Consider the following 24,673-nt stretch of genomic DNA (forward strand, 5'->3'; position numbering starts at 1 on the left):
CATGCTCAATATGACACGTTTGAATGCTCCCATGCATATTGTCCTGATGTGAAGTGATAGCGAGGGATGTGCAGCCTCGCTGAAACCACTCCCTGTTGTCTCTCCTACATCAATATCAAAACGTCTTCCTTACTAACGGGGAGAAACAGCACAAATGCTGCAATGAGTACCCTGTCACTTGTTTCTATCGTTACTTTCTAAATTTCCATTTTCTCATTTAGGTTCCTTTGATAGACTGAAAACTGAACAAACAAACAGAAATGTATATCCATTTCTCTTTTGTCAGAATCTAACCTAACACTGTGGCGTACATGAAATGGAATATAATACAATGTGTATGTTTCCTATAGTGTGGAAACACATGAAAATAAGAATCATTGTGTCTTTGTGACCTTAGAATAAGCAGTTTATGTCTACATAGGGAGCAGGTCCTTATCTATGCAGATTGCCATGTTGCACTGCCATGTTTCAAAAGGAGCCCAGAATGGACAAACAAAACACTGGCTCAAGACAGGGTAATTATGGTTTTCGCGTCAGCCACCATAGTAAGCAGCTCCCCTGCAAGGAGTACTGCTGGAAAATGCAGATTTTATAAAGTGAAACTGCTTTAATCTATTTTTATCAACAGGTCCATTTGTTTTGGAGAGGAAGAGACCTCTGAGGAAAATTTGGCTCCTGATAAAAACCACATGAACATCCTGACCTTATGTTATCAGAGACAAAAGGTGAGCACACTTTAGCAGGTGTAAGGCTAGGGGCCCGTCTGAGACGTGCTGAAAAAAACAAAAAAACGTCTGATTTGTGACGAAAAACAAGTTTATACAGTGTTTTCTACCAATTTAAATTGCCAGGTCTGTTTGTTTTGGAGGGGTAGAAACCTCAGAAAACCGGCTCCCTGTAACAACCACTCGAACATCTGAATCTTTAGGTAATAAAGAAAAAAGGTGAACACACATTAGAAGGTGCTGGCTAGTGGCCTGTCTTTGATGAGCCAAACAGTGTTGGAGAAACACTGATTTTTTGAAAACATGAAACTTCTTTATTCAATGTTTTCATCAATTTTAATCACCTGGTCTGAACTCTATGGAGTCCTCCAGAACGTCTGGATTATAAAAAAGACATTAGCATGTGCTGGGCTAGTAGCCCATCTCCAACATGCCGAACAGCAATGGAAAAACAGATTTGTAACATGATACCGCTTTATTCAGTGTTGTTATCATTTGAAACCACCAGGTCTTGGGGTTTTTTTGGAAGAGAAAGACCTCTGTGGATAATCCAGCTCCTGGTAAAAACCTTCTAAATGTTTGGATTGGAAAAAAGGGGAGCACACATGTGCAGGTGTGTTTTGGAGAGGAAGGGACCTCTGCAGATAATTCAGCTCCTGGTAAAAAAAAAACCCTCCTGAACAACAAACACTGAGGGAAATCTAACTGGGAGCAGATCCCTTTATATCTTATATGCTGTTCCTTTAAGGAAACCGTGCAGAGAGCATGTTGAGGATGACTGCATCGATTATCAATTAACTAAACTTGCGAAGCGCACTCTCCACCAAACATTTTCTACCACACAGTGCCAAGTCCAACCTCCTCCAAACTCATTTACCTCCTTTTTGTAAAAAAAAAGAAAATCATATGTGTAAAGGAAAAATCTCCAACCTGAATAATCAATAAAGTAAGATATCTTATTTTCCTGCTATGCTCATTATCTGGAATCACAGGTGTGAGAAGCCTTAGAACACATTACAAATTAAAAAACATTCTAGCCAAAGGCCATTCCTTTACTGTATAATTGTCTCCCCCACCAAGTGATTCACTATAATTAAGCCATGGAAGACAGCTCTATTCTCCTGTGAGCATTCATATTAGTGCTACCACAGGCAGGTCTAACAAACATCTCACAGCTGATGCTTTTCAAAACAATGGACAGCGATGTTCAGGGAGGTATATGTGCTGGTACACATTCTCACAAGGGAGAATGCAATATACACAATGCAATAGCAGGTATGAGGCCTTCGGGGAGACCTGTCACTGTTATCTTGGCCAAGTCTGCCATGTTTGTGTGTGTGTGTGTGTGTGTGTGTGTGTGTGTGTGTGAGAGAGAGAGAGAGCCAGCATGCTTTGTCTGAAGCAGGAAAAGCTTGACTCCAGCTGCTCCAACATAAGCAGGATGTTCACTGCCCCACATAAACTAACAATGGAGGAGAAGTTTGCACTGATCAAAAACAGAATTGACAAATAGATGCAAGAGAACCTATCCTCTTTACCTTCATTAGCGAACCCTAATCTGACCCCCGTATCCACATTCTGATGATCGTTTTAATCTACATGTTTGGAAAACAAACAAACACAGAGTTATCACTGTGCCCTGGTGTAAAAACAAAAAGCTCTTCCGCCGAGGATAAATGAATCATGGATAATTATGAGGTTGCCCTCAGGATGAAAACAATTTTTTGGGGACAAAGCAGCCTCAGTAATCACAACAGTGCAGCCACTCGTGTGTCCTAGCCAGTCAATGGGATATGGGTTGAGGACTTGTGGAGTCAAGTGGTTTCAAGCCCAAGCTTGCTCATTGTAACAAAGCAATTATCAGTCATTTCACTGCTGTTTGTTTGTGCTATAAATGGCATTGTAATTATACTGAGAACATTTTTTATTTAAGAGCAACATTTGTACATACTGTAGAGCTTCTGTCGCTCGCAAATGTCACAATGGGGAGGAAAGAAAACAACGACAACTGTTGTTGCGCTGGGGTTACTCTGTCGGAGGGTAGAAGGCGTGCTCCTGCTACCGCTATTTCTCAATCACACACACACATTCTCTCTTCTCAGTCCAGGGAAAAAAATATGCAAAGGCCGGGTCAAAGAGATGTTTGTCAACATCATGTGCAAGGCGGAGCGCAATGGAAGCTGCATGCTAAACAGGCCCGGCTTCTATCAAGCCAATCAAACGCCTCTAAGCAAATGAGAAAACGTTGTCGGGGCTCAGACACCTGGCACTGAGACTCATTCACCCTTCGCTCGCTTTCTTCCCTTCGTATCTCTCTATCTGCCCTCACACAGCTCTATCAAGACCACTCCGAGCTTTGCATATGGAATCATCTAAATCAATCTTCAACCCTATTTGTCTCCCACTCCACTTTTTCATTAGCTGAAACAAATAAAGGCTCTCCTAATCCTGCGGCAAATGTGCTTTTATTGGATGGTTAAGCCACAGAGACAGGATGCTCGCTGGAGCTTTTTACAGCGTCGGTTGATTTCTTTGTGCAGCCAGAGACCCACATTTTCTTGGCTGAGGAAAAAGGCTGGTGGTGACCTGCATAGCGCTGCCTACCAGCAAATACAATCACAGCACACGGGTCACTGCGCATACCTGCTGAATCCCCCCACCACTGCCTCCGCTGACCGGACAACACCACAGCCCCCCAACACCACCACCACCTCCTGCAACATCCCTCATTCCTTCCACCTGTGTTATTCAAACACACACTCAGACACACACTCAGATCCAGCTCAGACAGGCTCAGTAAATCAGCATGCCTGTAAGTAGGTCTCATTGACCCCTCAGGATCCACCGGTGCCTGGATCTCTCTGGATCATCCAGTCAATACATCAATATCCATCTTGTGTTTCTTGTTTTAAGACCTGCACTCCCTCCCCCCCCCCATCGTCTTCTCACTGAATGTCAAACGGAGATTGGAGTCATCAATTACAAGAGTGTGTGTGCGAGGAGCTTATTTGCTGCTGTCTATAGGAGCGATACACATTCTTGCGCAAACACTCACACAAACATAAATGCCCCTTACTCCCGTGGGATCAAGGAGAAGTGGGTCATGCGGAGAAAGGTTTCCAAAAGAATCCAATAGAGCAGTTCATACGTACAAAAAATCTATAAACTAAAGATCAGCTGGTCTACATACACTCTGTCAGCCTGAATAGTCGTTCAACTCAGACTTTCAGCGCTCTGCTGGAGCCATGCATGGTATGTCAGGGTAATTCAATGGCTGGCTGTGCAGAGCGGCCATGCAGGAAACACTGCAGATAAATGGACAACACACAGATAAAGGCGATGATTATTCTCTCCACTCGCACCTGAAATGACGTGTGCTGGAGCTGGTTAGAGGGGTCAATACACCTGGCAGGTGCTCAAACTTTCTTTTTTTTGCAATAGCTCAGCACCAACAAATACAGAAACAAGTGGAGTAAGAGAGGCCAAATAATCCACTTTGTCAGGCCTCCAAATTCTGCTTGGCAAAGCGCTCTCAGTCACAGGTCGGCCCTGATGTCTCCTCGAAATGCCTTGAAGGATTCCACTTAAATCGACTGACAGGACGTCACACGTGCCATTTCAGATCGCTCAGCTATCCATCAATAACAGGGAGACATTTCACTGACATTATAATCTGCGGTACGATGGAATGCTGAATATCGCTAGACCTTGAGATGTGTTGAAAGGTGGCGTTTCTCTACAGCTCATTCTTAAGATTCAGACTATCAATGATAATTAATGAAAAAGAAACCGACCGTTCCTTCACGTTTAGTCATGAGAATTAATTTGAAACTCAAAGCAGCCAAGGACAGAGCACAGCGGATTGTATCTCACCTCTGGCAGTGGCATGCCGTTGATGATGAGGTCTGGCTGCTGGTGGCCCTGACCGGTGAATGGGTGCTGATAGCCATGGTTGGGAGCTGCATTGCGTGAGTTCTGGTTCTCCACGTTGAGGAAGGTGCTCTCGGAGCGCCTGCAGCCCAGTGGCAGGCTCTGCTGGTGGTAGTCGAAGTAGTTGAGCGAGGAGGTGAGAGACGAGCAACTCACCACATTCATCTTGTCCGTCTCCTCGACGTCGCGGGGCACCAGGCGGATGTCGTTCTTGCTCAGCTTCTTCTTCTTGCTGGACTTCTTCTGGTTGCCATATGAGTACTCCGCCACCCTGCGCAAGTAGAAGAAACTGAACAGACTCAATAAAGCAGTGTTCTGCCTTCCCCTCCTCTGTCCGCACGGTCAAAAAGCGCACCTGCCGTGCCAGCAAGGGCGCTGTTCGACCGTGGGTGCCAGACAAAACCGCTCATTGCTCGCGTCCAGGGGTGGAACAGCACACTTAAAGTGACTCCCCACTCCCGGCTCGCAATGGAGCTGTTATCCCTTGTTTTGTTTGCATTTGCATGCTCAGCAATCGACATGTCACAAACAGGCAGGCAATATGCAAACATGCCAAAAACCACAGAAGCAAAGCAAAGAACACACTGATACAGAGCAGCACTACCGGTATATGCAATCATATTCAAAGCACACAACCCACACTAATTCCATTTTTTTTTCTTTCGTTATCAAGTGAGCCCACTAGCAGCACGGCCTGCAAGAGAACTGCAGATTCAAATTCATTTAGTTGCTCTCGGAGGCTGCTGCAAACTTGAACTGAGTATTTTGACTTTAATAAGAGTAAATGAGCAACACAGCCATGTTTTATCAAAGGATCCACAGACTGGGGGGAAATATCCATTCTTCGCACAGCTTCGCAGTTTTCCACAGGAGAACATATGCTACGTTCTCTATAGTGATGACTACAAAAATCCACTTAACATATTCCATATCATTTGTGATATTTTACCATCTGCATCACTTCAAACTCTAGAGGAGGCCAATTTTTAACCTTACGGCATGGAACATATGGTTTATTTTCCCTTTTAAGCCCACAACAAAACTATAGCTACCCATGAAATTGCAATATCTGGAATGTCTCTGTTCCTGCTCCAGCAACGTCTCTGCTATACTAGCCCCCACTGGCCTCTGTTGCTCACTAGAATGCAGCTCTAATCCTCTGTCGCTTCGAAAAATCTGCAGTTTGTCTTTTTCATTTTTCTTTCAGATTGCATCTTCAAAACAGCCTCCCTCCTCCTCCCCCCGTATTCTGCTCCCCCTTGATTCAGAGGAAAGAAAATGGGCAGCTGCAAGAGTAGAAAATACTCCATCTCTTTTTCATTTATCATTTTAACATGTTGTCTCTCTAACCCCCGCGCCCCAAATTGAAATCTGGAAAGGGGGGGGGGATCTTCAGAGTCAGACAGACTGACAGAGGACAAGCAATAAATTGGAGATAACTGCTCCTCATATTCGAGGTGGCGACTGAGAAGCAGAACACATCAGTGCTGATTAAAGCACCCAGCGGGGAGAGTGGCTCACATGAGCAGAGCAAAGTACTGAGAGCAGTTTTGAATTTGGAATTTGTGGTTGTCTGTCATTGCTTCTCCTCTGAGCAGAATGTAGATCTGCCATTAAAAATATGATAACTGCGTAAAGTAGCCGCTGTGATCAAGATGTCAACACACTGCCTCTATAGCGATTCAGGTGTGAATAAAACATATTCGAGTGCTTTTTTTTTGCATTCCAATGATGAGAAGAGATGTTGCTTTAACAATACAAGGGTGGCTGGAGTAGTTTTTCTTATAGCTTCTGGAGGAAGAACAAGAATTTATTTTACAGTTAAAGATCTTAAATTCACAAATAAAAACACAACCAAATGTGACACGAGAACAATAAAAATAAAAACACATTTTTCATCTGTATTGAGAGAATAATCTGAGTGACACTGGGTGAGTTTTTAGATTTTTTTTCATGCTTGAAAAATGGCTCAAGTTAATTTGGAATTAACAAAATTATGTTTAGAGCAAAATATGATTATAGCTTCAGGTTAAATTCTCAAATCCAATCTATATGTAAATTTATAGTGGTAATGTGGCACAGGGAAATCAAAGCCAGAGCTGATGTTCAGATTGATGAACAAAAAAACCCACAGAATGCTCAATATGCAAAGGTCTGGAAAATAATAATCTGCTCCTTTCCAGGAAAACTGGGTAAACAGTAAATGATGATGTGATTTACATGCTTTTAAAAAAAATAAATCTAAATTTTATTTTGCTGCTCCGGATATTTTCTGGTGCAGAAAGAAAGCAGAAGCAAATCTGAGTGATCCTGGAGGACTGTCCATAATCACACTGGATTAAAGCTGATAACAGCCAATCAGCCATGGTGGACGTTAAATAATAAATGTCTGGGACTGCTATTGAACCAGTGGGACGTTAATTGTCCGGCAACACACCCGCAAATTGAACATGACAGTTGAACCGTCATATTTATGAGTCAATTGGCTACAATGGGAGGATTAAATCAATCAATCACGTTTCCTTAACACGGAACAGTGGGCCTCGGCAGTCTGATTTAAAGCAGGCGGGTTCATTTTCTAGCTCAGTGTGAGCTGTGAGGGGGAGAAAATCTGCAGTCCTCACATTCAGGCCTCTCTCTACATGCTGCATGACAAAAGCACTCACAAGTCACAGTTTCAGGAGCGGGCGCACGCTCTCTCTCACACATGCACACACACACAGACACACACAAACACACACACGATGTAGTCAGTACCTGCAGTTGTACGTCCGGATCTCCTTGTTGTCCCTCTTGCACTTGACGGCCACAAAAATCATGGTGACAAACAGGATGGCTGCGATAGAGCCCAGCGCGATGATGAAGATGAGGGACAGGTTGACAGGTCCAATAGTCTCCTGCGCGTTCAGGTCTGGGGAGAGGTACACCACGATGTAGGCCGAGGCGGAGAGGGAGGGTTTGCCGTGGTCCCTCGCCACCACTGTGATCTCATAGGTGGATTTGGCGTGCTCTCCAAACATCCGGGTGGAGCGCACCTCCCCGTTCACCTGGTCGATCTCAAAGAAGCCCCTGTCTCCCTCTGAGATGGTGTAGGTGAGCCGGCCGTTCTCCCCCTCGTCGTAGTCGTCTGCCTTCACCTGGGTCACCATGTAACCCACCACTGCGTTTCTGGGGATGGAAACCTCCGCTGTGCCGTTCACCAGCGGGGGGTTTGTCATCACAGGTGTGTTGTCGTTGACGTCAAGGACAACAATACGCACCGTGGCGTTGCTCGATAAAGAGGGGTTGCCGTTGTCTCTGGCCAAAACTTTGAAATCAAAAGTCCTGGTGTATTCATGGTCGAATGATCTCATGGAATAAATGCGGCCTGATGGGTTTATGCTGACATATGTGTTTACATCCATGTGCTTAATCTCACCGGGGACTATGGAGTAGGAAACTGTGCCATTCATGCCCAAATCCGGGTCTTCTGCTGAGACAGCGAGCAGACATGAACCGGGGAGGTTGTTTTCCATCACCATCTCTTGATAGTGTGGTTTTAGGAAGTGGGGAGGGTTGTCATTTTCATCTGTGACTTTGACTACCAAAGACTTTGTGGCGCGTAAAGGAGGCATGCCACTGTCCTCCGCCTGGATAGTCAGGTTGTATGTGTCCTTTTGCTCTCTGTCCAGCCTGCCGTCAACAAGTATAGTGGAGAAGCTCTCGTATTCTTGCAGCCTGAACGGCACATTGCCCTGCAGCCTGCACTGCACTTTGCCGTTTGCCCCAGAATCCTTATCTGACACCCGCACGAGCGCGATGACATATCCACGCTGCGCGTTCTCACTAACTTCCACCATCTCCGTGTTGAGTGAGAGTAAACTGATGACAGGTGGGTTATCGTTGGTGTCCATGACGTTCACTGTGACTTTGCAGTGAGCTGGAATAGAGTTGGGACCTAAATCTTTGGCCTGGACGTCGATCTCGTAGATTTGCGCCGTTTCGTAATCCAAAACACCGTTGACGGTGATGATCCCGGTTCTGGGGTCAATTTTGAACGCGTCCCTCGTTTTCTCGGTGACGTAACTGTTGAACGAGTACACAACCTCTCCATTAGTGCCCTCGTCAGGATCCGTTGCATTCAAGTCTATGACTAATGTATTGATGGGGGAGTTCTCCATCACGTTCACTGTGTACACCGGCTCGTCAAAAACAGGGTTGTTGTCATTAGAATCAATCACCTTGATGTTTAACTGGACCGCGCCTATCTTAGGAGGGTCTCCTCCATCTTCTGCGCTGATTTCATATGTATAGTGGGACTGGGTCTCCCTGTCTAACGATTTTTGCACAACAAGCTCTGCAATTTTGGACCCATCCCCTCTGGTTTTTATTTCCAGTCCGAACAGCTCATTTGGGGTGATGGAATATGATTGCACGCCAAAGATCCCCGAGTCCGGATCGCTTGCCCCCTCTAGGGGAAACCTGGTACCAGGGGAGGCATTCTCGGAGATTTCAATGTCAATGTGGCTCGTTGGGAATCTGGGTGCGTTATCGTTCAAATCCTCGATTTCAACTTTGATGACACAGATCTCCATTGAGTTTGACATCACTTCTAGGGAAATAATGCACTTTGGGTTCTGTCGACAAACTACGTCCCGATCTATTTTCATTTGGGTTGTAAGGATTCCGGCTGGACTCAGTTCCACCCATCGTGGCTCGGAATTGGAAATAACCCTTAAGTACGGGGGCTGCGGTGCTATCTGAAATCCTTGCTTTAGCGCGTCCTTTGTCACGTTTCCAATCACTGACCCGGGCTTCATCTCCTCGTTTATTCCATACTTGAGGTTGATCACAGCCTCAGTCCCGACCCAAAATAAGAGGAACACAGCAATTAATTGTATTAATTCCATTTCCTTGGTTTGCATTGTACCTGTTGAGTTTTTCTCTCCCTAATAAAGATAATTACGCACGAGTACGCACGTCAGAGAAAACAGGAAAAATGTTCCAAATGAATCATCTCAGTCAAATGTCCAGAAAAAGTGTTTAAGTGAGGAATAGCTCTTGTGGTATGCAAATTATATCATGGTGCGAAAGCTATAATTGTAACAAGTGCCTCAGCCTATTTTACTCTTCTCGGGCAGAGCACATCCTCCGGTCTACTGCAGCGGGCGAAACATTGGGGACGACAGATCTGTGAAAACATGCTGGAGCTTCTCACAACACTGATTTAGCCGTGTAAATCCGTGCAGCTCTTCTCAAGCGGCAAAAACTGGTCTTACACATGACTCATATGATGAACTGTCCATTTTCAAGTGGAGGAAAAAAGGAGGCTGCATATATGAGAATTCCTGCGAGCCAAGTCCACAAAATGTTTAAATCTTCCGTGCAGATGAAGTCAAAAGTCCGTGTTAAATTCTCCGCTTTGATGCCAGCACAGATTTAAGTCGCATTTTGGATAAACATCAGTGCTCTGGGTGAGATATTACAAGCAAAAAAAAAAAAAATCCTCTTCGGCTATCAAAAAAAGCTTAAAGGAGCTGCAGTCACAAAATTATTCAACAGCTTAAATCCGGATATCTTTGCCTAAAGAACATAATTGCAGGAATGTCTCATCACACTGAAGTCCCGATTACCTTTTTTATTTCCAGCAGATTTAGTCTTTCATCCCGTCCGCAAGTCTTGAAGCTTTTTACTTACTAATTAATTTCCTCCGTATCTCACTTAGAAAAAAAAGACTGCACATATCCCGATAATTAGTCCATGCAACATTCAAAAAAATCCGTTGAAAATAGCCAGCGGGGAGGAAACGATGCCTACAGTATGTGCAAAACGCTCTCAACACTGGGCTGCAGCAAAGTAGAAGCACAGTAGCCTATATCCAGCCTGGTTGAGGCAGAAAAAAAGAAATCACCACTCGTTGCCAGTAGGCTGTCTAGTTGACTCCAACAAGCGCTCCTCTCGCTTCACTGGTGCACACTGGCGGACGCGCAGCTCCGAGCCGAGCGCTCAGTCTCAGGACCTGCAATCCCCTCAGCCAATCAGGGGTTACACAGGAGGGCTGGGAGCTGCTGGTGGGTGGGGCAAAGTACAGCAATGAAACACGGCCAACTACCTGTTCTTCTGCAGATGGACGACTCAACGGGCAATTACAGCGTACAAGTTGAGACACGGAGCTGTGGGTGAGATGATCGATATGGGGACTAAAAGTGGGATCTGGGTGGACCCACGGGGGTCTTTGAGAGGGTGCTACTGGAGACAAAAAAGAGTAGCAGACTAATCTCTCCCAGTGGAAGCACAGAGGAGATGCTAAGGATAACTTTTCACTGATTTGACCTTGTTTTCTCTTACAATGGACAATTATTTGTAACAAGTCATATTTTACAACAGATCTCCTCAATGGGGATCCAGGGGGTTATTGTGGACTCGTATGGATATTTTGACCCCCGGTGACATGGCGAAGTTGGTGCCAAAGCAGATAGCATCATAAAATAGTATTTCCGTTTCATTCTGCAGCATATTTTACATTTTGAAGTTGCGACTGTGCGCATTATTGCTTTATATTTTTGTTTTATTTTTTTTAAATTTATGATTTATTTTTACAAAACAAAAATTAATCCAACAAAAGCAGACAAGGTTGTGCAGGTGAGATTAATAAAACGCCAGGAGGCTTATGAAAAATCTAAAAGACATAATAAATACAAATATCGTGTAATCGAGAAAAAAAAGAAACAAAGCCAATAAACAAACAAATTCAGCAATGCAAATCAGCTTAAACCAATTTCAAAATAAAATAATGAAAAATTTAGAAAATAAATTAATGAAAATGTTACGTCATTAACACCCTGACCTGGCTCTCTCGTGCAATGCGTGTGGACTTCAACATCCGGCACCATGACGAGGCAATCATGAATAAACATTATAGACATGATGGTTTCTATGTAGGAACATGCTGGGAGGAAATCTCGCCATGGGCTAAATCAATATTAAATATCCTACGTATTTTTTTCTTTGACGTCACATAATAAAAACACTAAATATTGCCTTCAAGCCTCCTTATCAATTACGCAACCCCTACTGGGACACATGTAATAAAATGTCATGTATGATTTAAAATATTGGTCTATGAGATTATTAACGGTCACAACCAGCAGTCACACCTATAACTATTAATGACTGACAGCTAATAAATTGTATTTTGCATTCAACTTTTGGATGAAGACCAGTAGAATAACGGAGCGAGTTTACTAACAGAGAGAGAATAGTTCCATCATATGAAAAATAATAAATTGCCTTGACTGTAATTAAATCGTTTGTGTTTGTCAGCTGCAAAGTCCGCATTTATGAAAGGTTAATAACGAGGTGGGTGGACTCTGACCTCCAGTCTGTCGCTAATCATCACAAGAAAAGAAGCAACAAATCAATTATTGGCTATTATTCTGCGCTCGCTTTTTCCCCGCGTAACTCAGGTTGACATCATGGTGAGGATCTGTGTGACGTGCACAAGTGCCACGTGCCAGCCAAATGAAGAAAAGTACCGAAAAGAGATGGGTGGATATTAAGTTCATCCCCACGGATTCTCTCATCATCCTCCCTGATATGTTCTCATGTAGACAGGAGACACACTTGGTCGCAGCAGGTCCCTCACACACACACACATACACACGCCCGCGCACGCGCACACAGCCTCCTCCCATGCAGCCTGCCTCTCAGCAGCGCTCCTCCGCCATCACATCCTGTCGAGGGCAGGCCGATTTCAAAGTCACAAGGGTGACACCTAGCGTCCGCAGCCGCAGCTCGAGTCTGTTCCTCCAGCCTGTCTCTCGTTTTTTTTTTTTTTTTTTGTACCCCCAGACTGTTTTCACCCCGATGAAAAACAACAGCGTGCCACAAGAATAACAATGAAAACACACTGGCAAATCAATTTCCTCTTTATATTGGAAGAGAAGTCGGCAGTTTGACCACAATTAATATGCTGTCCAAGAGGTGAATTAGTTCTGAGCCATATCCAATCATTGTTAATCAATACCAGAGTGATTGAACTGTGTATGGGAAGGAGAATAAGGTCAATGTTGTGCATTAAGGACATGTAATTTACCTTATTTATGATTTTATTTATTACAAATACTTAAAATGTGTCAGTCAATTAAACACTTGAGATGAATAGCAAACGCATAGGCCTATTTTAAGGTACTGGAAGGTCATAAAAGTGTTTATATCATTCAAATAATAACACCTGTCTTACTATGTCTTATAGTTCATAATCACTCACCAGCACTTCCAAATAATACTGTTGTAATATGAAAAAAAGATGAGTCCACACCATCTCCTATCTGTTAAATGCCTCAGATGTGATATTCTTTTTAGTGAAAAGATTTTCTCTTCTGTTGCATAATGCAATCATATCTCCACAAACAAGCAAGTATCAACAAAGCAACTTGTTTGCTCTTCCAAAACACTTTTCAAGACATGTTGCAGTCGCATAAGGAGAGCGCCAGAAGAATCTTTAAGCTCATAAATTCTTAATGTCAGCAAGTTAAACAACCGTAGGCGGCGGCAGGGGACTCTCTTGTCCTCGGGGCTTTCTGATGGCTGTATGTACGACTTAGTGCATAGTACGTTTTTGTATTTCTATCAGTCTGAGGTGGTGTTACAGATGCTTGCACTGCCGACTTAATTCCAAGATGAACAGGTGCGAGTTCTCCCTGGTAACACTGTCAGTTTAAGTACAGAGCAATAAAGTGTGCTTTTATTGTCACATGATGTCTGTGAAAGATCAGGAGACTAGACTGTCTGGATAATATACTGTAAATGGGCATGGTGACTTTTGTTATTGTGCCTTGTTTTTCTTTTATTTATATGACTTAATATTGTGGTTAAAGGGGGAGTCAGCGATTCAGGAGAAATATTCTTGACATTTGAACTCAGCAGGCCGATTACAAATGTCCAGATGTTATCGCACTTGCAGACTCGCATAATTTGCAGGTGTGCTCCTGGGAAGTCTGCGAGTCTTGAGGAGCCGTCCAAATCCACAATTCAACCAGTCCACAAGGGGCCTTGAGAAGACTTTCTGCACCCTTCCAGGGAGTCTGTCTGGGGGGCATTATTCATCCCAATCACTGATTTAATTACCTACAATTTACTGCAATACAGACGCAACAAATTCAAAGCACGTTAGCACACTGGGGCGTTTTTCTATGGTGGTTTTCAATAAGAGCAAAGCATTTTGTTTTGGTGTTGCTGAACACATTTTTCTGCTCTATGTGCCTCACGTTTTTTCAGTGGTGCCCTAAATGCCTTGAGTTGAAAACAACTCGAAGCGTTCAGCGTCAGTGGTGTTTTTTTTCTATTGTCCAGCTAGAATAAACTGAGCGGCGGGTCCTCTGTGGTGGCAATGACAACAGTGGTAGCATATAGTATTAAGCTAATGTTAGGTCACTTTCATCGTCACCCAAGCAAGCTGCAAGACATATCTGAACAAACTGAAGCCTCAACTACTTCCTTCAGATTTTAACAACCGTAATTAGGCACAACGATTTACAGCAGATTGTCAGACTGTCCCTGACTCATCATCCTAAAATAAGCCGTGAATGGACCACCATCCAGGTGAAGCTCCTGGACCAGCTCGTGGTCCTCCCTATGATTCCTCCTCTTTCTGAGGGTCTCATGTACCCACACATATTCCCCAGTGTCCACTCCTAAAGTGCCCTCTGTCTGGTCATTTGTCATCCAGGTTTTAAGGTACTTCATAGCAAAGCAGTGGTAAAGCCAAGGAAAGGTGATTGGTGGTTGCCTAGCAACCATAAAAAAAAATGGCGCAAGCTGCAAAAAGTGCTCTGTCTCATTGAATTAAAAATAAAAAGACAGAGCTGTGTACACTGTGTTTTGAAACGTGCAAAAAGTGCTGTCTGCAAGTTATCATGAATGTGTAACTGTACTGAAACGTTTCTTAAATCGTGTTAGCTAGACAATAAAAATCAACCATATCAGGATTTCTTTAGCACACACAAATCGCTACATTTGATTAAAAAATGTGCTGGATTAGAATCATCTGCTGCACCTTTAAAACAGTGATTTGGTTCATGCCAGAGGGATTGACTTGAGGGTTAAACATCCCTTGGCTGGCGAGTTTTGGAGTGTTGCAGTGCCTGATGAGGGCTATGATGGTTAAAAAATGTTGCAGATTTTCTTGCCCCTGCAGTTGAGTGCAGTGTGGGGAAAAAATGCAACAGCACCGCCTCGAGCAGCAGGGCTGATCATAAACTATAGCGCAGTCATTTAGCCACAATGTATGTCTTTCTCTCGGAGAGGGGTGGCATATTTCATTCATGAGCCACGATCTACCTCAATACGCACCCTGCTGTTGATGTTCTTTTGTGTCCTTTTTATTAATTTACTGCTTTGTTAAAATCCTTGAATTTTCTGATGTGAGTGGTGGTATTTTGGCTGTTTAGCGTCAGTGTTTGTTTACATCGCAATCATTTTGGTCAGTGGAAGAAAGAAGGAAAGTGATTGTGAGAAGGTAATGTGTTTACTCGTCTGCTGATTCATTAAGCTGTCAGTTATTCAAGCTCCGGAGCGTCTGACTGACACCACTTTATGTTCTGGCTGAATTTCAGTTTTCACCATTGAACAGGATATTCATCATTTTGCAACATGGAGATTTGACCAGGCAATCGGATTGGTCAACTCGACATTTAAATCATATCAGCATGACAGCACATCTTCCTCATCACTAAAAGTACTCCGCCATTTCTATGACAACATTGAAACTTATAGAGCTGAACTGAAAACCAGAGGGCTACAATATTGGTACAAAATAAATCATTCTGTTGTTCAATTTGATTTAAATCAGCTTTTTTAATGAATATTATTTATGGTGCTGCTAGTTTGCTGCTAGACCCCATTTTCATCAACAAAACGGAGAGCAAACATTTTAGTAATACCAAAAGAAATGTTGTTTTTGAAAGGCAAAACACAAACAGTGCCAAAAACTGCAGTTCCTCTTATGGCCACTTGAGGCTAACTCCGAAAAAGGGTCAATCCTCATAGCCCCCCATGTTAAAATGCCCAACATTACAGCCTGATACAAAAAAAAGTTTAGGTTTCTATAGCTAACTTTTACATTGACGACAACTATACAGAGGTGATTTTTTTATATAACTGGTGTCTTTACATTTCATTAAGGCCAAAAGGTACAATAGTTACTATTTAAGGGTGGGATCGCTTGAGTGACAGGCTGTTAGCGGAGCATCACAACCCTCACTCCTCCACAGCTCCACCCTCTGGTCCAAATAGATGACACTTCTGGCTCCAAAAAACCAAGATGGCAACGACTGAAATGCCAAATTCAAAGCTTCAATACGGCAGTCAACAAATCAGTGGGTGACTTCATATTTTGTTACAATCTATGATAAAAACATGCAATGAATTTTGTAAATGATGGATACTTTTTCAATAAATGGTGACTTGTGGACTTAACAAGACTCTGGAGTTAAGTGTTATTGGAAATGTTTGGATCACATCAACTAAAAAATAGCCAACTTGTGGTGTCTGCAGACATAGCAGCTAAATATGCCCATGGAAAAATGATTATTTTAACAGAAAATATCTTTTTTAGAGCAAGATTGAGCTTGCAAGAAGGTTTTGTTTTTATGTGCGTGATAAAAACAAGTATAATCTCACTCGAGAGTATGCTTTACTGTCATTATTGTAACAGTGATGCAGCAGGGCTAAGGCGCTTGCATGTAGTATTGCTTATATACACGAACGCTACTGTACTCTCAAAGATGGTGTCAAAAATCATCATAATGTTCATTACAGATCTGTCAGTACACTCTATCAAAATCACACAGCAAAACCTGGGTTTTTCTTTTTTAATTCAAGCTAACTCCTATCTCCTTAGATGAAAAACAGGGAGAGTGGATGAATGGCAGATTATTTTAAGTCCAAACTGATGTTGTTTGTGTTTACTGTCCATTGAAATAGGCTTATATTTTGTGGAAAAATAGAATCTTACCACCATGATGTCATATTTCTTCACTTCACTTGAATTATATTTCCTGACACACATGTAGCACTGCACTGTGCGAGCTTTCAGGCTGTGCAGCGGTCTCTTTCTTAAACTTGAAGACAGGAGGCAGAGCTCGGCTATTTAAGTCCATGGGAATTTCACAACCTCGCACTGGTTTTGAACATATTTTTGAAGCATTTGTGGTGGAAAGCTTGAACCAGTGCAGTTGAAAGTACACAGAGAATGACTGATTTTATTTCATATCATTTTTTTCTCTGCTGCCAAAGAATGGCACACGTCTGTAGTCTGTCCCTGCTGCTTGCTTGGAAAGGAATATCTAAGCTCCTCTGACAGATGCTGGCATTATCACCCCGATGTCCTGCCCGGCACTGGAACTCGGCCCATGCACAAACACGGACTTACAGGGGCGAGCGCGAGACGGCAGAGACAGACAGCGGCACATTGATTCCGAATGAGCGAGATGGCCACGCTTGTTTTGGCTGGAGCTGAAGATGACGTTATTATTATGGTCTTCATCCATACAGCTTCTCAAAAAATTGATTTCTCCTGAGCACCCCTTGCCAGAGGCATAAAAAGGAAGGGGAACTGACAGGCTTAATCTATGGGTCTCTCGTCAATGACGATACGCCCTCCACTCCATTCCACACTGTGCCTGTCCATGATACATCAATTAGTATCAACTCTCACCATCCGTCTGAGGGTTCACAGAGTCCCCTGGGCTCTTCAACACGTCTGCAAGTGCAATTCAACAGCGAAAGGGCCTTTTTTTTCCCTGCACTTCACCAACTATTTTTTTGTTGTGATGTTTGGTTGTTGTTGTGCTACTTTTAATTTAATCCTGTTTTTAATCCTAATTTCCCCAAAGCACTGGTCTGGGACTCTCATCGTGGTTGAGTTGCGGAGGAAAGAGTACAGCGGCTACAGCTCGGCTTTGTGCCATTCAATCAGCGTTAATACCACTCAATACCATTTATTTTTCCTTCCTGTCACTTCCCTGTGAATCAGTCAGTGGAAATAAAAGTGAAAGTATTTGTGTTTGTGTCTATTCTGGGCACTTTTATCTACTGCAGTGTTACTATAGAACAAAACTTTTTTCATGGCTGCGGATGACGCACTTGTTAGGCACAAATGTGCCCTCTTTTTACCAGCACGAGAGCCGCTTTTGATTTTCACAGATTTGATTTGATGTGCTCTAGTAGAAATGTCAAAGGTTTTCGTGAACAGCCTCCCTCAGGTTTAATAGAATTACTGCTCTCGCCTTGCTTCACCCGCCACGTGCAGGAAATGGATGCGGATGGTCTCGTATTCGACTGGATGTGGACCTTGATGCATACAGATGCAAATGAAAGGAAGAATTGTTGAATGCGGCTGTTTGAAGTCGCATGGTTGGTGGGGCCCCTGATCATCAAGAGCTGCACTGATTTAATATGCAGTTTGTTGTTTAAACAATTAATAATTAGTAACCCAATGACCCATTTGCTTCTGAAATGAAACATGTTTAAGTGAAGCTTGTTCTATTTGTGCATAATTGGTTTAGCTATTTATGCTGTTAGATGGCAATTAACAGACTTTGTGTAAAGTCCTCTCATGTTTAGAGCCAAATGTGCTCTCATTGTTTTCTCTTTGAATGTCTGTATGATAAATAGCAGTTTAAACTCTAAATGGTTATTTGGTAAAATACTCTCTTCAAAGTGGAATTATAGTTTTAGGACATCAGTACTTTTTTTCCCTTTATTTAAAATGCTACACTCATTTTAAATTTGTGGTACAACAGAATTAGGTTTAAAAAGTTGAGGAATGCAGACAGTTTTCTCATCTCTTCTGACTTAATTTAAAATGTTTCATGTAAAAGAAACAGATATTAAGGGTGTAAATCACGAGATTCATCATTATACGAAACATTGATTTAGTGTTCATTTTAGGCTCCAAACATGGGTGCATTGCAGCAACTTGTGGGTGTGTTTCCCTCAGCTTTTTAGGCTACAAATGTTGCTGTTTTGTAGTGACCCATCAGTTTGTTTCCATCTGCTCCCATCGTGGGTGTTTTCTGGCAAGCTGTCGGTGTGCTTCCATCAGGTTTTTAGGCTCCACACGTGGGTGTTGTGGTGACATATTGACGGGGATAGCACCATGAAAATCAGCTGTTTTATACAAACATCACTGCTTTTCCTGACAGAATTGTGCCCCTAAAAATGGGTATTTTTAGTCCAAAAGATCTTTTCAAGATCAAGAGCTTTTCCTAAATATAACAAAATGGTTTTTGGGCCTAAATCTTACCACATGACAGCAATGTTGAAATAAAAACTTTCAACATATCTGCTACATAACAATATGTAATGTATCTGTGGTTCGTAGAAACATACCCCCCACCCCCCCACCCCGTATTTTCTGTTCTTTGCCTGCAGTGGCTCTATTTAAAAAAATATGACATGCTTTACAGATTGACTCAAACCTCATGTCAGTCTTGATATTTGGTATTTACAGTTGTATTTCTCCCAAATCAACAAAGTGCTCCTTTTAATGCATTTAATTTTTCCCTGAAAAGGACTGACCCCTGAACAGAATTCTTTTAAACATATCTGAATTGGGAAATTGAACTTTTACATGAGCTATGAATGCTTTGGGCAACCCAAGCTGCTGAAAAATATTCTTTGAGTCAGGGCGTTATGGGCCGAGACTGCTGTATTGATAACAGATTTTGGAGCTGCACGTTTTTGAATGCTTGACTGTTTAAACCACCATATTTCACATTTCTTCTCCATAGCATGAAGCACAATAGGTGTAATCACAGACACCAATCCGTGCCGGAGGTTTCATTTTGATCTAATTATCCTGCTGTGCAAAATCAGCTGTCTTTGTTTGGAGGCCTGGGTCTGTTAAAGATACAAAAATATAAAACTAAAACAAAAAAGTCACCCAAACCTCAGGCTTTGAAGAGACAATAGACAGGATCTGTGAACACAGAAGTTTCTGTTCACCTGGCGTACGGTCAATTAGCTTTGTGTTGCTGTGTTTATTCAATGTCAGCTCTGATTAATAGGCACAACATGGTGTAAAGAACACCTGAAAATGTAGTATGGTGCCTGGGTGGGACATTGTTGCCATCTGATACCATCTCCACAACATGGTGCTTATCTCGTCGCCCCCCCCCCTTGGGGGTGTTTACAGCTGTTTTCTCGTCAAGACAAATTAGTGCGGCTGTGTGCCTCTTTCACCCCCTCAGAGTGAAGCAGTGAACGGAGACGTCATGGTCACTACCCCTCGCCGCGCGTCTGGATTGGCGTATGCCTGGATTGGCGTATGCCTGGATTGGCGCATGCCTGGATTGGTGCATGCCTGGCCATGCTTAGTGGCATTTGAACTGCTTAAAGCCTCACCAAGAAAAGAACAGTGGGGTTTTTTTGTGTGCATATTTTATGTCCTCCGGGCTATAAGAAAAAAAGTTGTTATTTTTTTGTTTTTTTAAGTAACCCTATACATTTTTAAATAAGCCTCTACCAAACAGTTGAGATGGCCTTTCATCGTAAAACAGAAGCAAAAAAAATTGAAATTATAAATCATTTACTGTTATAATGGTTGTAATTTGTTAGCATACCAACATATATCATTTGTGACCATGGAATTAAGAGTAATACCAGTACTAATATTATTTTACGATTACAGTACTTTGAAAACATCTTAGAAATAGTAAAAAAAGCATACAGATATAATATATATATATATAATGGAATAATATCAAATATATGGTATTAACAACGGTGCATATGCAACCCTTTTTAATTTCATTTTTTTAATTTCATAAAAGGCCAACAATGAATGATCAGAAGTTCATTTATATTTTAGCAAACAGTCAATTTTAGTTTAATTTGCTTCACTGCCTTTCCATAAAAGGACAAATCAACCACAGAGCATGTCTTAAAATTTTATTTTTTTAATTTTATTTAAATTTTTTTTATGAAGTTACATAAATCTGTTCAATAAGACCTCTGAAACTATAAAATGTTGAATAAAAATGTCTACCTTTAAAAATCCCACCTCACAGAGCGATTATGTCTAGTGTGATTTTTCTTGTTACTAACTTCTTATTAGGGGGGGAACTAAAGCCAGACTGTTTAAAGACACAGAGACATCTAGTGGATATTTTTAAGCATAATATACCAAGACCGAATGGTGGAGATGGCTCAATCAGGTTGAGCTGAATTCAACACATTTTTTAATGAATATATAGTGACTGCACCAAACAGCTTAGCAGGACGTTAAAGGGATAAAGTTGGTGACGTGTCATTTTTAAGTAAATGTGTTTGTTGATCTTTGTATTCATAACCTGAGGATCTAAGAAGAGGATAACATATTGTTGGGGTTTTTATTCCCTCTATAATCTGTCTGTCTAATCTAATATACAATTTTTTTTCCCAAGCGGCTGTGGCTGATTTAGCCGTGGTAATACTCTAAATCCTGACTAGCCTGACCGGGCTGCGTGCTGTAAAATCAGAGAACGAGGTTACATTCACAGAGGATAACCTCTTTCCACACATCCCCTCTGCCTGCCACTGTCTCTCTCTATCTCCACAACACACCTCGCAAAACAGATTAGCACATTTTCACTTAAGACAGAAACCTCTGTGATATTACTAAATAGGTTATAGTCTGAAGCATTGACTTCCCGCTGGTGAAAAATTACGTTTTGTTAAGAAAATGACATTTCCTTTTACACTGACCATGACAACAGTGTTGTTAGCAAACCCCAGGCGGGTAAGCACAGCCACTCCTGCGGGCACCCATATGTTGCCTGCATGATAGATGCAGTAGCATGAGGGGGGTGTGGGGGGGTGGGGGGGGGTCATGTTTATTGCTTTTCATAATGTGCCACCAGTGTCCTCACGGTAATGAGGACTTTGCCCTATGATTGTGCCAGTTTAAAACGCTCCACTTCATCACGTTAATACTGGGCTCCGGCAACATTTGATGGCACAGGCTCCATAATGCTTTGCCACAAATTAGTAGGTCTTGTTATTTCCACATTAGCTTGTCAACACCTCATCTTAATTTCACCACTGAACCACATCTGAACCATATAAATGGAGACCTCGAACGCTTTGACTGCTCGTGTCGAGAGGAGATAGGGAGGTGAGAGCGTGTGTGGGTGAAAGCACACAGGCGTATTTGTGTCTGCGCCACTATGTATGGACGCGAGCGTGTGTGCGTGTCAGCATGTGTCGAAAAGGCATTCACTTCCTCAGAGAGATGTGAATTCAAAATAACACACAGAGATAGAAACAGAGGGAGAGAGACGGCGAGAGCGAGCGAGGGAGAGAGGAGAAAAAATAATCTCATGCTATGTTATCCCTGCAAAACCTGACAAACCACCCCCGAGACTGATCTGGCTTAGCATTCAGTATGGTTAGGGGCTTGTTTGTGCTCCTATGATTGGAGCAGGCTGGCTAAGTTGGCCTCATAACAGTCCAGTCACAGTGGAGCCCAAGTGGAGTCACGCTGCCTAGGGATGGCAGGCCTGTCTATCTGGCCACAGATATCAATAAAGGCAGCAGTGCAGTCTTCTGGGAGGCTGGACAGTCCAAATTCTCTCCCCTGAAGGAGGGTTATTAATTGTCCCGATGTTGTATGTGGTCTGCCTGCACAACATGGTTTTTTTGTCAAACATTCTGAATTCCAGGCATGTATCCCAGAATGCAATTAGTCCTCTGCCATTAGATCAAGCGACACATGTCTTCTCGCCTCGTGCCTGGTCTGGAATTACGGTGAGGGGAGGTAGAAAAGAAAGAAATTAGTATGGAAATTAGCTGTCTTCAAAGCCTTTGGCGTTAAAGGTGGTGTAAGGTGCTACAGGAAGGTGGCAGTTCCCTTTGCAGATATCCGAGTAAGAGAAAACGCAGGGATACAGGAGGATTGATTTCCTTGGGAGACTCATATCCCTCTGTGCAACGTGGGATTAAGGAAATGGCACATGAAAGGCATATCATGCTGTTTAGTATACACTAATTGCGCATGCGGTACGGAGTGGTCTGGGATAAGCAGATTGTATTTTAACATCACACGCTGATTTTTGATCCATGGAGAGTTTGAGGTCCTTAACATTTTAAAATAAACACATTAAGAGTTTGTAATCTTTACTCGAGCCCAATGGAAGCAAGCCCAGGCCTGAGAGATGAGTCTGCTTTGCCTTCTGATGCTTTTCTTCACTTCCTCTGGGCATTAAAAATGGTGACAAACTGACACATGTTGACGCTCCACTGCAGCAAGGATGAAGTCCTTAAAGGTACAGTAGGTTTATTCTAAGCGTGCAGTTTAACCAGAAATCCAACACCGTCAGACATTGTACAACAGATTGACTTTAGTCACTGCATATCAAGTCGGCGCTTCATGGTTTTAGCAACCAAAACAGTGTTCAGGGCAGGTGGTGACAGCTGTGGCATGCACACGTGAAAAACAGGGCTCTAGGTAACCTTAGGTTAAATTTACATTTAAAATAAAATATTAAGCCACATTTGAAGATCTAGGATAAGACAGTGGAGCACATTCACACCAATCATCCATATCACCATGCAGAGGGAAGCTTGCATCTACTGCTAGCTCACCTAGCACCACTGAGCTAGCTAACATTACAGCACTTACACTACACGAACATAAGTAGATGCAAACCTCCTCACAACAAGGTCTGTGGATTATCTTCCATTATATTAAAGAAAAGCAGGAATCTCTACAGCCAATATCTCCAACACTCTGCAACTCACACCGACACCATCTAGATATATAAATAGCACTATAAGAAAGAGAAAAGTGTATGTTTTTGATTTTGGGGTGAACTATCCCTTTAAAGACTGGAAACAACCATGATCACAGGTAAAAGAAGCACTTCGTGGTTAAGGGAAATTTTGCAGTTACTGATTTTGAAATTTCTATTTTTAACTTTTTTTTTCAAGACCATAAACTTAAAAACCATCAAAAGAGTATATATGCATAAAAAAAGAAAAATAATAAAGAAAAAAAGAAAACAGTCACCTCCAATGTTCGTAAAGGACTAGGAAGAAGTATTAATTTATCTGATCCCGCCCCCTCTCCATTGTTCTTTAACTTATAAATCAACACTTCCTTACTTAAAAATGTAACTCATGAATAAAAAAATAAAAAGAAATGAAATATATATGCACACACATACACACATAATGAACAGAAAACTAAAGGTTGACTGTCGGTAGGACATGAGAAACAAATGGCCAGTATCCAGCTGTTTTTGGTTTTGAGGAGCCACTACAGCGTCTCACTACATCCACCTTTGCTTATGAAAGACAGCTGTCATAATAAGTTTGACCAGTAGAGGTCCTCGTCAGGTAAACGCATGTTGCATTTGGAATTAGAGTAAACAACCAATGCTGTTTTAGCTTCTTTAATCTTTAGGGTACAACCACCTTGATTAGTCACTTGAGGCTGATATGGTGTACTATTGTACTTGGTATATGTGTTATTAGTACCATGGTCACATATAGTCATACATGTGCAGTTTGTATTCTTTACCTCTATTTGTTTTTCAGCCACGTTTCTTTAGTTCCTCTTTTATTCTATACAACCCAAAGGCATGCTAAGGTCCTTAATACCTGCATATCTAAGATAATTGCTCTTTCGGCACCTCCTGGCTTCATTATCTCTCCTACAATGTAGTGGGGTGGTGCTGCTTATTTTGGCAAGAGGCAATCAAGCCCCGAGGCTATGGGGATTCCTTTCCCCCATGTGTCAGCTAATGTTTACCGAGGCCTGAGGACTGAGGATGGATCACAGGATTTCATAATCCACTGCCCGTACAGTGGAGCAAGGGCAAAAAAATAATTCTCTTTGTGTCAACAGTTGTTTCATTCATGGGTAATTTCCCCATAGCTAGCCTCACGCTGCAGCCAGAGATAGAGAGAGAGGAAGAGATAGCAAGAGAGATGTCCACACTCAAGTGCTCTGCCTCCCTGGAAACCGCTTCATGATTTGGTTGTAAAGCTATGCT

General features: G+C 42.4%; 1 protein-coding gene across 8 annotated transcripts in view; it reads right to left on the reverse strand.

Annotated features, from left to right (window-relative positions):
- pcdh19 (protocadherin 19) overlaps nt 1–10,624 on the reverse strand; it is a 70,629-nt gene extending 60,005 nt beyond the window's left edge. For 2 of the 8 annotated variants that reach the window (XM_042493627.2, XM_088080907.1), the window contains exons 1-2: nt 7,413–10,624; nt 4,812–4,926 (exon numbers count right to left, since the gene is read on the reverse strand). In XM_042493627.2, coding sequence (XP_042349561.1) covers nt 4,812–4,926; nt 7,413–9,559 — 2,262 coding nt within the window. In that variant the 5' untranslated portion in view covers nt 9,560–10,624. Of the gene's footprint in view, nt 1–4,598; nt 4,945–7,412 lie in introns of all 8 variants that reach the window. The other 6 variants (XM_042493626.2, XM_088080906.1, XM_042493625.2 and 3 more) reach the window with 4 other exon arrangements.
- Between the last annotated feature and the right edge of the window lie 14,049 nt (nt 10,625–24,673).

Source organism: Plectropomus leopardus, chromosome 8 (assembly GCF_026936395.1).
Source record: "Plectropomus leopardus strain MGB_pleo_1.0 chromosome 8, ASM2693639v1, whole genome shotgun sequence".
Classification (NCBI taxonomy): domain Eukaryota; kingdom Metazoa; phylum Chordata; class Actinopteri; order Perciformes; family Serranidae; genus Plectropomus; species Plectropomus leopardus.